The following is a 15,507-nucleotide window of genomic DNA, read 5'->3' on the forward strand; positions in this document are numbered from 1 at the left end:
CTACAAGAAACGGACAGGCATCTTCATCACTGATGCACTTCTAACTGCTTTCATTATACAGAAAAATGAATCTTATTCAGTGGGTTTTATCTAACTTGTTCATCCACTGCTTTTCTAACAGCAAATGGAAAATAGTGCAATCGTAAATGTTTCACCTGCTAATGCAGGTTTACTTTATTTTTCAGTCTAAATTAGTTAACCAGCAAAGAAGTACTGAACAAAACAGGTGGGCCAAAAACATTTCTTGTGAAAGGATAAGAAACAGGGTGAGTGAGCACCCTTATTCTTAAATTTGGTTGCCATTTTCTGGGAACTAGACATTAAGACAACAAACTCCCTACCAAATGTATCTAAAGAAAGTAGAGTTCCAGTTCTCCCATCATATCAGCGACCCTATGATTTATTTTCTAGCCACTGGAAAACACATTGAAATTCTTCTGCCTGCACATCTCACTATCAGCATGTCTTAGTATATCTTGAAATCACATGGCTCTAATACTTACCTTATTTACTCTGCAGTCACCTCTCCACTATCACAGCTTCAACTGGAAGGATAGTGAAATCAGTGACTGTTTCGATTTCTATTATGGTTTCACATCTTTCCCATTCAAAGTTTTATTATTTATGTTTACCACTCACAGTGCTGTTACCAATTGGTTTCTAACTAATGTTATTATGGACACCAGTAGTCAAGCTGCACAGCCAATTGGCATTAGATTACAACAGCTGTTATTCTGTCTATATTGTGCATATTGCAATAAAAAAATAGCTGGAATCCACTCAAGCCTAAAATACATTCATTGTTCAGATAATATTTATTCACCACTGTTTCTGGCACTGTTCAAAGTTATCAACTGTTCTGAAGCTTTTAAAAACACAAAGCCATTTTTTATTATCTTCAAAACAATTCAAGACTGTATGGTGATTTTTAATATATCTACTCATCTGTATAAATAGCTCTGCTCATACGGAACTCAACCTATCATTAAGCAAGAAAATAAGTATTTTCTTAAATCAACGTTAAACACTTTAAAAATCTATGGGAATCACTGACACATCGTTCACTCGTTGAGATTTAAGCTTACAACTTTTAGGCTGAAAGCATTTTCAGATTTAACAAGAAACATTTTTCTTGATTTCTACAAATAACATTTTTAAAAATCAAATGAAATCCTCATACCCTTTTCTCCATTTTTAGCCATGCATATGTATCTTTTACAATATACCGTAGCCCAAAGAACCAAGTTTCACGCAATCCAATTGTTCGACACACCAAGTCAAACAGATCCTTCCCTTTCCATTTCACCTACAAAATGGAAAACAAAAGAATTTAAATATAATTTTGTAATAATTTATCTTACTATTTGATATTGAATACAACATTGATTCATTAGTCTGGTCAACTAGTCTTGCGCTAGTAAAGATGAAGTGGAAGTGGTTGAGGCACTTGAAGCTAGAGCTCAGCAGACAAGGTTACTGATCTATGTGGAACTGGGCTTTTAACAATTGGGAAGGTCCCTTATTCAATCCTTGTTCAGAGTTAATATAGCTGATCTTATCCCAAGTGACAATGAAATCACAAACAGCCTCAGTGTCCCTGGGTGCAAAGGAAGGTGGCAGAGGCGGAGGTCCTAACCACATCATCCAATAACCAAGCACCTACCACTATTCATTACCAAATCAAGATGCCCACTATCTAGTAACCAATTGTAATCAACTGCAACCAATTTCCCTCCCAGAAAGAAAAATGTTTAGGTGTTTGATAAGGACAAGGTCAGTTGTGGTTCTGATAACCACACTGCTGAAATGGCTCAACAATCGTCAATGGTAATCATTAACAAATTATCAAGAACTGTTAGCACTGCAAAACAATATCGCAGCATGAATCACCTTGCCTCCAGAATGAAGGAGATAAAAGTGAGAAAGAAACTTGGCGATAGGCAGAGCTAACAATATAGTAACTAACTGAATTTTACTTGAAAGAGACATATTTATATATAAATGCAGAAACTTTTCCAAAAACTAACACTTCTGGAGAAACTCAAAACAGACAACTGGAGTTCAGATCACTGTACCAAGCTTCTATCGACAGATATGTGGTAAAGTTAGTTCAAATTGACTTTTCTCATAGTATTGTAAACATTTAAGCACTGCAACCCTTTTATTTAGGATTATTTGAAAGAAAAGTCAAAAGTAACCAGGAGAGTAAGAACATACATTCTGAAAGAATCGTACTATTATTTTACTTCGGGAGGATGTTTAGAATAATAGTCCTGAATTTAAACATGTTAAAGAAGAACCATTATTGCATACTGTTGCAGAGATATTCTGAAAACTTGAAAAGATACAAATCAGTTTAATTATCTAAAGTTGTGTATTTCTTGGTGTCCATCTTAAACCATTCAGTCATAAACAAATGAACAGTCTGTCCATTTGATATGCTAGGTAAGGAGCGCCTGTAGGATCTGTTTCTAATTTTGTACTTCCATTATAGATTCCTACATCCATATTTATAATGGAAACTGCCTGTGTAAACTTGTCGTAATGTAATTACACCTGAAGTGCCTGCATTGAAGGGAAGTGTAATTAAGGTATGATAGTTTGCATTGACATTTTCCATTATAAATGTGGATATAAGTATTTATATGGTAAAAGGTTAACAAGAAGCTTTTGATTTTTATTGTATTACTAGGCAGTCCCCTGTGATGTTGCACATGTTAAAAATATGGAGGATATGATCACTCATTTTCCTGCTCTAATTTTTTTTTTTGCTGTTACTCCTCTTCAGTTTCTGTTGCTTTCTTTCTCTTCTTTTCACTCTCCTTAGCTTCTCTCTCTGTCCACCTCGCCATGTGTCCTCTTTCTTTTCTCTCCTTAGCTTCTCCATCCTTTTTTGCTTTGCTGTCTGCCCTCTTCTCCTTCTCTCTTGTGTATGACACAAGATTTTTAATATATTGTCACTTTGAACTCCTAGTTTCTGAATGATAGTTATCTGCTGGTCAAGTAAATTATCTTAAAGATTGAATAAAGAAATTGTTTTCATGGCACTTAGCTAACTCCCATACCACAGAGACACACAGACAAGGACACAGTTATGCTTAAACAAAAAAGTGCTGCTAAATAGAAACATAAACATTTCAGGCCACTGTACATGCACAGTGAGTAGCAAAATGCTACCTTTCAATTTAATATAAATATTCAGTTTGTTTCCTAGAGCTCTCCTCCAAATCCTATAGTGGCTGGTGCCTGTGAACAACATTATAGGAGATCTCTTAGTCCTTCATTCCATATGTGAAGTTCAAAAGTAAAGAAATATCTTGCATTTGTATCATGCCATCAACATCTTCAGAGTACCCCAAAGCACTTTACACCAATGAGTTACTTTTAAGTATAGTCACAGTTGCTATGCAGGCAGACAAACCCAGAAAATGCTGGAAATACAGAGTGTATCTGTAAAGAGACAGAAAAGTTAACACTTTGAATGCAATCCATTATAAGAAAATGAATATTTCAAAAACTCTTAGTTTCACGTTTCTAGCATTTTGTCTGTCTTTTAATGAATAAAATCATATCTAAGGTTCAGATTCAACATCAGAAAGAATATTCTCCTCCATTCTGCTTAATACTGATTTTTTTTTAACCTAACATTAGCAAGCAAATCAAGAAAAGTATATCCCAAGTCTTCCAGAACCATGACCATTAAATTTTGCAATGTATCATTCATCGTGCAAGTTTGAGATAAGGAATGGGCTAGTGCACTCTTGCAAGGTTTCATTACTGCTGCTCAAGCATCATTCCTTTTAGCTTTTTGCGTGTTAGGAGATTAGTGACTTTCCTTGAGCCTATTTTTATAACTCCAACATGTCTTTTAAGTAACACTCTCATCCACTATTATGACATAGCCGATAGTAAATGCAGGGTTGTTCAAATCCCAGAAGGTAGCTTGAAACAACTGTCATAACCCATTTTTGCAATTTGTATGTTTTGAGATGCAGGCCTTGAATTCAGTAGTAAGAAGACCAGTGATTCTCAAGAGGTTTGTTTTTATAAAACTAAATTAAACATTTATTAATACAAGAAAGATTGTAAACATACATGTGTCTGCAAAATTACTACTATAATAACTACAAAAATCCCCTAATTAACCTGATTTGCAATTACATCTTCGTTAAGGCAACAGTAAAACTCATAGATTTAACAGACCTCTGGCAAAGCACACCCTGGACAGTAGCATTCAAAATTAGTTTCTTCCAGCTCTGGGTCCTTGCAGACAGACTTGAGGCTTACAGGCTGGAGGCTTCTCACACTTGTTGGACCTTAAAATGCCTCTCCCTTACACACAATCTCCTTTATACATACCTTTCACTTTGAATGTAAATTTTCCATTGTATCACTAGGCTTTTAACTTTACCTCTTCTAACAATAACATCCTTTCATCCCGCCAATTTTATCAGTAAATTGAAAAAAATAAAACACATTGCTTGGTGTCTCCTAGCTAGGTGTAAGATTTCACTCACAGTCTTGAATGGTTTCTTTTAACAATTGCAAATTTACATTTTACCTTCTACCCTCCTTACGTTTACCTAATTACTATCTCAAAATTACTACACATCAAAGCACCCAGACTAGCTGGTTTTAATCCAGTTAAGACACAGACATAGACACAGGCCTCACTAGAGCTCTATTTAAAAAAAAAAATTTCCAATAACATTATAGGCATTAATATCTCTCCATGACACCTACATCAGAAGAATGTTGGCTCCAGCTCCACTCCGCAGATTTAAGCGCAAAATTGGAGCTACACTTCAATGCAATACTAAGGAGAGCTGCATTGTCAGGAGTGACGATTTTCAGATGAGACATTAAACAGAAGTCTGTTCAGTTAAACATAAAACATTCCCAGGCACTATTTGAAGAATAAATGGTCATATCCATCTTACTTCCATAATTACCATCAGAAAGAGTAACTAGTCAATTGTTGTGGAATCTTGCTATACTCAAATTGGTTATCAAATGTGCCTACATAACAGCATCTACACTTAATCTAAAGACACAAGGACTTATATAAATTCAAATTTATTTTCTTTCTTACAAGACAAAAACAAACTCTCTCTCCTACCTCACAGCTGAATTCCATCTCTGCATCCATGGTAATAACCTTAACTTTGAAGGTTTTAGGTTGTTTCTTCTTTAAGCCCATTATCGACATTTTGCATCTAAATCCTTTGACTGTCTCCTATGATTAAACCTGACAATTGAAAGCACTGTATTAATGCCACAATCTTAGCACATTTCTGATCACTTATATTAAACATGTAAAGTTAATAAAGGCAATTTACAATACAGTAAAATCGATCAATTTTTCTGACAAGGCAATTCACCTCCCTAATGCATATTTTCATACAGTGGTCTCCCTTCAAACATCTTTTGCTAACATTGCTCTGTAGCTAATAACCAGGACGTATGTGAGTGTCCACCTCTGTTTCAATTCTTCTATCATTTACTTTTACGCAGTGCCTCCACAACAAATCTTGCAGGATCAAAGATCTCTGCTACTGGGAAATCTACATCCATAGAATTTCCATTTGCCTGATACTCTCTTCTCAAAGAGAAATGCCCAATTTATCAAGAGCTTAGGTACAAGTTGGGAGAGTCGAAAATTGGCAGCCAGTCAGCATACACAGGGGCAACGAGATACCCAAAATGACCAGCAGAGATAAGCGTGCAAAGTGCTGCAAAAGTGAACATGAAGCATGTCAGCTGTTTCCGCAACATTGTGTTGACTGCTCTGACAAGACATCAGTAGTGACAATAAACAATGGTTTTAAGCACACCCCATTATAACTACACTTGTCAGTTTTACAACAGATGTATAATCAACACAGACAGTTTTATTTCAAGTTATTCAGATAACATTTGATGAAGTCCAGTGACAGAGACCTCAGGTGGGACATAGACCAGTTAGGCCAAATGGCCTGTATCGCTGTTGTTAATTAAAATATAGTATTGACTGTTTAATATGAGTTGAGAGGCTAGAAGGGGTCAGTGATTTATTGGGTGACTTAACAGATTCTTGTTGCTATTTCTGTCATTCTTCCTGGGTTTCCGCTGACCTTCTGTTGAAGCTCCAGTGAGAGATTGGAAGAGCCCCGTGGAAAGTCCAGGCAATTCTACATGAGAAATGCAGATTTTGCGTGGAAGAAGAGTGAGCTCAGAAAACTGGACTGGTCAGCAGTGGGAAAAAGCATGAAGTGAAGTGGATCATATTTAAAAACACTACTGTAAACACAGAGTCATAGAATAATTTAGAGCACAGAAGAAGGCCTTCAGCTCATCTGAGTCTGTGCTGGCTTTCCATTGAGCAATCCTGTCACTTCCATTACCCAGCTCTAACCCCATAGCCCTGCAAGTTTATTTCCTTCAAGTGCCCATCCAATTTCCTTTCGAAATCATTGATCGGCTCTGCTTCCATCACGATCATGGGCAGTGCGTTACCACTAGTTTCCTTACATTTCTCACCCAAAAGTGTAAATCTGTCCCCTAGTCCCTGTACCATCAACTGATGGGAACAGATTTTTCTTGACTACTGCATCCAAACCTTTCATAATCTAGTACACCTCTATCAAATCTGCCCTCAATTTCCTTTGCTCCACGGAGAACACCCCCAGCTTCTCCAACCTTGTAGCTAAAATTCCCCATTCCTGGAACCACTCCAGTAAATCTCCTCTATTCCCTCTCAAAGGCCCTCGCATCCTTCCTAAGGTTTGGTGACCAGAACTAGATGCAATACTCAGGAGAGATTCGGGCCACTAAGAAAGAAGGGCAACAGATAAATACTTTTTTGGCCTTGTTACCAATGTAAGTCCAAACATATGGACCAAGATGAAAAGCTAACAACAGCTTTTTGAACATCTGAAAAAAAGCTTGCTGCTATCTTTGAAGCAGTTTTAAAAGCTAATAATCTGAGAATTCAATTTGATAACTTTTAGAATGAACAAATCAAAAATTGAGGAGCATTCATGTTGGGCATTTCTTCCGTAATATCCTGAAAGACATAAAGCTACAGCTATCTGACTCTAGTGCCCTCACATTAAAGGTTTAACATTACTCAATGTCCCAGACCCTAGGAAGTAGCCTAAATGTCAGATTAGTTCAATGGGTTGTGCATTCAAGTCCCTTACGAGGACATGAGCATAATTTGGTGTAAGATGGCTGAATTGTTAGAAATGTAGTCTTTTAGATGAAAAGCTAAACTGGCATTCTATCTGCTTGCTAAGATGGATGTAAAATTCCACAGCATGATTCAAAGATGAGCAGCAATTTTTCATTATATCCTAGCCAACATTCCTCCCTAAATCAATACCACCAAAAAAATAAACATTCCTTCATTTTTGGTTTGTAAGATATTGCTGTGCACAAACTAGTTGCTGCAATTTCCTCCATAACAGGGAACACTGAACACTGAAAACTTGTCTATTGAATATAAAACACTTTGGGACATCCTGATGAGCTATATAAACGCTACACAAGTTCTTTCTTCTCTTTCATTTGCCTTGATGAGAAGCTATGACATGTTTGCACCATGGGTTAGCAACAGAATGTGAGCGTAATAAGATTAATTAATGTTGGATTTTTAGCATATCATCTTTGTGCTGATCCAATCACCATGTACATCTCCAGAGTCTCACCAAGCAGTTTATAGCAGAAACCATTAGTTCAAAACACACATTAAACAGAGTAGGTATCAAGATGCAAGCTCATTTAGGTATATACAACAGATGTTTGAAGTTTTAATCAATCAACCCCCAGAGGCCCATTGTGCACAATCCCAAATATCTCAGGGTACTGTTACAGATGGCTCCACTGTTCGACAGGAATAGGAGTGCAATCCCTATATGCTTATGGTGTTGTTCTTTTCAAATGAATCATAGAATCGTTATGGCACAGAAGGAGACCATTTGGCTCATCACATTTGCACCGGCTCTCCAAATGAGCAACTCACCTAGTTCCATTCTCCTGCCTTCTCTCCATAACCCTGCACATTCTCTCTTTTCAAATGACAGCTCAATTCCCCTTTTGAATGCTTCAATTCAACCTGTCTCCACCACACTCTCAGGCAGTGCATTTCAGACCTTAACCACTTGGACTGTGAATAAGTTTTTCCTCATATCACGATTGCTTCCCTAAATCTTTTGAAAAAAGGGGCAGGGACCTTGATCAGATGGAAATCCTCTGTGACAGTTTGGTTGGCAGGGGCTTCATCTCTCAGCCTTAATTCTGAGGTCCTCAAAGAGAAATGCAGGGAGTGTAACTAATGTTAAATGATTTTTAAAGTTCCATGGCAGTCTGATGACGATTAGGTTAGCCTGGGTGTTATAGTGAGCAAAAATATGGTTACCATGAAGAGAAAGTCAGTTTATTTTTCTTTTATAAATCAAGCATCGTAGGGAAATATATCTCACTGTGAAAACTATGCATGTGTTTATTTATCTACTTCGAAATAAAACTATTTGTTGGTTTGAAGCCAGTGTCTGAACTCAATGGAGTGCTTTTCCAATTTACTGTCAATAAAGAGAATTCACATGGTGTCACATAGTACATTCCAGAAATCAGCAAATGGAGTTCTCTGTTGCAATTCTTCGATCAAGGCATCATCTAATTAGATATGGAGCAGAAAAAGGTGCACTTCAGACCATTTAGGATGTGAGCTGCAGCAGTAACTGGTGACACGAAACCAAGAAAAGATCCAGTGCGAAAAACCCAAAAATCCAGTGCAAAAATCCAAAAGCTATGACAATACAACTAAATAGAAAACCCAAAAAGGAAGCCAACAACTTGAAAGCTTTCCTGATGTCTGCTCATACTCTCTCTCGCAGTACAGCTGAATCTCAAAATATGTTTCAACTGATAACAACCTATATTTATCCAGTGCCTTTAACCTGATAAAACTTGCCAAGGAACTTCATTATGAACAATATTATCACAGAATCTCAGTGCAGAAGAGGCCCTTCGACCCATCGAGTCTGCATCAACAAATGAGACACCTGACCTACCTACCTAATCGCATTTACCAGCACTTGGCCCATAGTCTTGAATGTTATGACGTGCCAAGTGCTCAACCAGGTACGCCTCCACCACCCTCCCAGGCAGCGCATTCCAGATCATCACCACCGTCTGGGTAAAAAAGCTTTTCCTCACATCCCCCCTAAACCTGCTGCCCCTTACCTTGAACTTGTGTCCCCTCGTGACTGACCCTTCAACTAAGGGGAATAGCTGCTCCCTATCCACCCTGTCCATGCCCCTCATAACCTTGTACACCTCGATCATGTCGCCCCTCAGTCTTCTGTGCTCCAACGAAAACAACCCAAGTCTATCCAAAACAAAAACAGAATTACCTGGAAAAACTCAGCAGGTCTGGCAGCATCGGCGGAGAAGAAAAGAGTTGACGTTTCGAGTCCTCATGACCCTTCGACAGAACAGGGTGGATCCCAGGAAGGTGTGAAATATAAGCTGGTTTAAGGTGGCGCGTGTGTGTGTGTGTGTGTGTGTGTGTGTGTGTGTGGGGGGGGGGTTTGTGGTTGTAGGCAAAAGCAGTGATAGAAGCAGATCATCAAAAGATGTCACAGACAGCAGAACAAAAGAACACATAGGTGTCGAAATTGCTGATATTATCTGAACGAATGTGCTAATTAAGATTGGATGGTAGGGCACTTAAGGTATAGCTCTAGTGGGGGTGGGGGGAGCATAAAAGATGTAAAAATATTTTAAAATAATGGAAATAGGTGGGAAAAAGAAAAATCTATATAATTTATTGGAAAAAAACAAAAGGAAGGGGGAAGAAACAGAAAGGGGGTGGGGATGGAGGAGGGAGGTCAAGACCTAAAGTTGTTGAATTCAATATTCAGTCCGGAAAGCTGTAAATGCCTAGTCAGAAGATGAGGTGTTGTTCCTCCAGTTTGCGTTGGGCTTCACTGGAACAATGCAGCAAGCCAAGGACAGACATGTGGGCAAGAGAGCAGGGTGGAGTGTTAAAATGGCAAGCGACAGGGAGGTTTGGGTCATTCTTGCAGACAGACCGCAGGTGTTCTGCAAAGCGGTTGCCCAGTTTACGTTTGGTCTCTCCAATGTAGAGGAGCAACGAATGCAGTAGACTAAGTTGGGGGAAATGCAAGTGAAATGTTGTTTCACTTGAAAGGAGTGTTTGGGCCCTTGGACGGTGAGGAGAGTGGAAGTGAAGGGGCAGGTGTTACATCTTTTGCGTGGGCATGGGGTGGTGCCATAGGTGGGGCTGGGGAGTAGGGGGTGATGGAGGAGTGGACCAGGGTGTCCCGGAGGGAACGATCCCTACGGAATGTCGACAGTGGGGGTGAAGGGAAGATGTGTTTGGTAGTGGCATCATGCTGGAGTTGGCGGAAATGGCGGAGGATGATCCTTTGAATGCGGAGGCTGGTGGGGTGATAAGTGAGGACAAGGGGGACCCTATCATGTTTCTGGGAGGGAGGAGAAGGCGTGAGGGCGAATGCACGGGAGATGGGCCGGACACGGTTGAGGGCCCTGTCAACGACCGTGGGTGGAAAACCTCGGTTAAGGAAGAAGGAGGACATGTCAGATGAACTGTTTTTGAAGGTAGCATCATCGGAACAGATGCAACGGAGGCGAAGGAACTGAGAGAATGGGATGGAGTCCTTACAGGAAGCGGGGTGTGAGGAGCTGTAGTCAAGGTAGCTGTGGGAGTCGGTAGGCTTGTAATGGATATTGGTGGATAGTCTATCACCAGAGATTGAGACAGCAAAGTCAAGGAAGGGAAGGGAAGTGTCAGAGATGGACCACGTGAAAATGATGGAGGGGTGAAGACTGGAAGCAAAATGAATAAATTTTTTCAAGTCCTGACGAGAGCACGAAGCAGCACCGAAGTAGTCATCGATGTACCGGAGAAAGAGTTGTGGAAGGGGGCCGGAGTAGGACTGGAACAAGGAATGTTCCACGTACCTCATAAAGAGACAGGCATAGCTGGGGCCCATGCAGGTACCCATAGCCACACCTTTTATTTGGAGGAAGTGAGAGGAGTTGAAGGAGAAATTGTTCTGGTGATAGACTATCCACCCATATCCATTACAAGCCTACCGACTCCCACAGCTACCTTGACTACAGCTCCTCACCTGCTTCCTGTAAGGACTCCATTCCATTCTCTCAGTTCCTTCGCCTCCGTCGCATCTGTTCCGATGATGCTACGTTCAAAAACAGTTCCTCTGACATGTCCTCCTTCTTCCTTAACTGAGGTTTTCCACCCACGGTCGTTGACAGGGCCCTCAACCGTGTCCGGCCCATCTCCCATGCATCCGCCCTCACGCCTTCTCCTCCCTCCCAGAAACATGATAGGGTCCCCCTTGTCCTCACTTATCACCCCACCAGCCTCCGCATTCAAAGGATCATCCTCTGCCATTTCCGCCAACTCCAGCATGATGCCACTACCAAACACATCTTCCCTTCACCCCCACTGTCGGCATTCCGTAGGGATCATTCCCTCCGGGACACCCTGGTCCACTCCTCCATCACCCCCTACTCCCCAACCCCCACCTATGGCACCACCCCATGCCCATGCAAAAGATGTAACACCTGCCCCTTCACTTCTACTCTCCTCACCGTTCAAGGGCCCAAACACTCCTTTCAAGTGAAGCAACATTTCACTTGCGTTTCCCCCAACTTAGTCTACTGCATTCGTTGCTCACAATGTGGTCTCCTCTACATTGGAGAGACCAAACGTAAACTGGGCGACCGCTTTGCAGAACACCTGCGGTCTGTCCGCAAGAATTACCTAAACCTCCCTGTCGCTTGCCATTTCAACACTCCACCCTGCTCTCTTGCCCACATGTCTGTCCTTGGCTTGTTGCATTGTTCCAGTGAAGCCCAACGCAAACTGGAGGAACAACACCTCATCTTCTGACTAGGCACTTTACAGCCTTCCGGACTGAATATTGAATTCAACAACTTTAGGTCTTGACCTCCCTCCTCCATCCTCACCCCCTTTCTGTTTCTTCCCCCTTCCTTTTGTTTTTTTCCAATAAATTATATAGATTTTTCTTTTTCCCACCTATTTCCATTATTTTTAAATATTTTTAAATCTTTTATGCTCCCCCCACCCCCACTAGAGCTATACCTTGAGTGCCCTACCATCCATTCTTAATTAGCAAATTCGTTTAGATAATATCACCAACTTAGACACCTATGTGTTCTTTTGTTCTGCTGTCTGTGACATCTTTTGATGATCTGCTTCTATCACTGCTTTTGCCTACAACTACCCCGCCCCCCACCCTTAAACCAGCTTATATTTCACCCCTTCCTGGGATTCACCTAGTTTTGTGGAAGGGTCATGAGGACTCGAAACGTCAACTCTTTTCTTCTCCGCCGATGCTGCCAGACCTGCTGAGTTTTTCCAGGTAATTCTGTTTTTGTTTTGGATTTCCAGCATCCGCAGTTTTTTGTTTTTATCCAAGTCTATCCAACCTCTCTTCATAATTTAAATGTTCCATCCCAGGCAACATCCTGGTGAATCTCCTCTGCACCCCCTCCAGTGCAATCATATCCTTCTTATAATGTGGTGACTAGAACTGCAGACAGTACTCCAGCTGTGGCCTCAACAAGGTTCTATACAACTCCAACATGACCTCCTTACTTTTGTAATCTATGCCTAGATTGATAAAGACAAGTGTCCCATATGCCTTTTTCATCACCCCACTAACACATCTCAGAACATTATTCACCTCAAACACAGCAAGTGTCATGTTTGGAAACTGAATGGGCGACCTCTTTGCTTTTGGAATCTTAAGAAGAATGCGAGAAACAAGCTTCAAGAGCACAGAATGGCAAATAACAAAACGGATAAGGTGATGTGGGCAACGTTAAGATGATCATAATAGCTCAGGATGAAGCTGAAAAAGACTTAGGATTTGAACACTCAACATGTCCCACTAATGCAGAGCAGCAATAAAATAGAAAATGCTGGAAACAATCTGCAGAGCTGCAATCAATAAAGCCAACAGAATGTTGAACAGTACAGCAAAAACAGTAAAACACAAGTCAGAGGAAGTCAAAGTTAGGCAGTGCTCTGGTCAGACAGCATCTTAAACATTGTACCCAGCCTGGAAAGACACTCAAGTACTGGAAATGGTAAAGAATAAAATAGCAGACATGGCCTCTCAAGTCAAAAGTCTGAATGATCTGTGAGTGACTGAAGGAATTCGGTTTTTCACCTGAAAGATGCAGACAATTGATCTTATAGATATCTATAAGATGGTTAATGGAACAGAAAAGGTAAATCAAGAATATTACTTCAAGTTAAGTTGGACAAGGGAATACAAGTTAAATGAAGGGACACAAGTTCAAAGTAGTAAAAATAATTTAGGGCTGATATCATAAACAGCACCACACAGAGACTGAGCAACACCAGGAATAGACTCAAAGATAGAGTAGCAAAGGTAAAGATGCTGGAATCAGTGAAGAAAGAACTGGATGCTGCAATAGGGGGACGGATTTTTGTGACTATCTGGATGGATAAAATAACAAATTGTACTTATTTAGCACCTTTAACATATATAAACCGTACCAAGGCACTGCACAAGAGCATTATAAAGCAAAATTTGACACTGAGCCAAATGAGGCAATATTCGGGCAGGTCGTTAAAAACAAGCTCAAATAAATAGATTTTAAAGGAGAAATGAGATAGAGGGATGAAAAGGTTTAGGGAGGGAATTCTAGAGCTTAGGGTCTTGGCAGCTGAAGGTGCAGCCACCAACTGTGGAGCAATTAAAATCGGGATTGCTCAAGAGGCCAGAGTTAGAGAGGCATAGATATGAGTGTTGTGGGGTTGGAGCACATCATAGGGAGGGGGTGAAACCATGGGGAGATTTGAAAACAAGGATGAGAATTTTAAAATCGAGGCATTATGCCAATGTTGGTCATCAAGCACCCCGTGTGTGAACAGGACTTGGTGTAAGTAAGAAGACGGGCGGCAGAATTTTGGATTATCTCGAGTTTATAGAGGGTAGAATGTGGGAGGTCAACTGGAGTGCATTAGATTAGTCAACCCTGGAGGCAATAAAGGCATGGATACGGCTTATGCAGAGGAGCTGAGGCAGGAGCAAAATTATGGAGGTGAAAATAAGCAGTCATACTGATGTCTCAAATATCTAATCAGAAGTGCATCTCGAGGACAAATGTGGCTCACCAAGATTGCGGTGCCTGGTTCAGCCTCGACAGTTGGTTCCCCAGTAGCCCTCCTCCTCGGTATCTTATACTGTGGTCAAGTTTTGTGGCAGTAGAGATGTTGATACTTTTAAAAAAAGACTTGGGAGCTTTTTTTCTGTAACTCAGTGGCAAATTAGCTAGGCTTTCATTGTGTACTGTAGGTATCCTTGCTATTTGTCTTTGAACTGAAGAGAATAAAATGGGAGAAAAGAAGTGGATTTATTTCCATTTATTGTGTGCGTGTGCCTGTGTCTGTGTGTGGGGGAGGGGAGGCTTCCTCTGCTCAGTAATTCATCATTAGCAATAATAGTCTAACAAGTTCAAAGACAGGTCAAAAAGCAACAAAATAACCTAACAGATTATTTATCACAATAATTAGCCAGCATGGTTATCGTTTGTCCGGATTGGAGAGATATAAACACAAATATGAAATAGCACCGACCTCAGAAAATCAGATTCCAAAATCTATCAAATACTGTAAAAGGATCAAACAATTCTGGAGGCCTAAACAGTAAAGATGTCCTTTCCTATCTACCCATTGCTGAAACTGTCACCGCAGCTTCACAATATTCCCCAGGAATGGATTTTTAAAAGTTATTTGTATGAACAACTTATTCTTTTAAGATCTGGCTCCAAGGTTCAGCTACTTTGTGCCCAAGATACTCACCCACACTGAGCGAACCCCGGGCTGGAGTTACAGCGGCTCCCGTCTGAGGCAACAGCCTGGCTTCGCCGACAGCGGCCTTACAACAACACCAAGTCGCCCGGGACCCCCTACGTGGCCCAGCCACCGTGACAGAGAACCGGAGCCTATTCACCGCAACCATCCGACACTCATTATCCGCTCCTTCCCCCTGCCTGCCGAACCCCGCGGCTCTACTGAGAGACTAGAGCGCAACCTCCTGGTGGGATGTGCAGCCCGCAACCTGCAATGCAACTCCCCTCATTCCCCCAGCACTGCAGTCCTCTCAGGCCCCCTCATTCCCCCAGCAATATAGTCCTCAAACTCCCTCATTCCCCCAGCACTGCAGTCCTCTCAGGGCCCCTCATTCCCCCAGCAAAGCAGTCCTCTCAGGCCCCCTCATTCCCCCAGCAAAGCAGTCCTCTCAAGCCCCCTCATTCCCCAGCAATACAGCTCTCTCAGGCCCACTCATTGGCCCAGCAATGCAACGCCCCTCATTCAGCCAACACTGCAGTTCTCTCAGCCACTCTCATTGCCCCAACAATGCAGTCCTCTCAGCCCCCATCATTCCCCCATCAATG

The 15,507-nt window shown here is 41.2% G+C and overlaps 1 protein-coding gene across 4 annotated transcripts in view; it reads right to left on the bottom strand.

The window, feature by feature from the left end:
- Positions 1 to 15,110, bottom strand: part of nf2b (neurofibromin 2b (merlin)) — a 75,018-nt gene extending 59,908 nt beyond the window's left edge. For 3 of the 4 annotated variants that reach the window (XM_041197406.1, XM_041197404.1, XM_041197405.1), the window contains exons 1-3: positions 14,912 to 15,110; positions 5,120 to 5,248; positions 1,181 to 1,306 (exon numbers count right to left, since the gene is read on the bottom strand). In XM_041197406.1, coding sequence (XP_041053340.1) covers positions 1,181 to 1,306; positions 5,120 to 5,209 — 216 coding nt within the window. In that variant the 5' untranslated portion in view covers positions 5,210 to 5,248; positions 14,912 to 15,110. The remainder of the gene's footprint in view (positions 1 to 1,180; positions 1,307 to 5,119; positions 5,249 to 14,911) is intronic. The other variant, XM_041197407.1, reaches the window with a different exon arrangement.
- Positions 15,111 to 15,507: the final 397 nt, after the last annotated feature.

This window comes from Carcharodon carcharias, chromosome 10 (assembly GCF_017639515.1).
Source record: "Carcharodon carcharias isolate sCarCar2 chromosome 10, sCarCar2.pri, whole genome shotgun sequence".
Taxonomy (NCBI): domain Eukaryota; kingdom Metazoa; phylum Chordata; class Chondrichthyes; order Lamniformes; family Lamnidae; genus Carcharodon; species Carcharodon carcharias.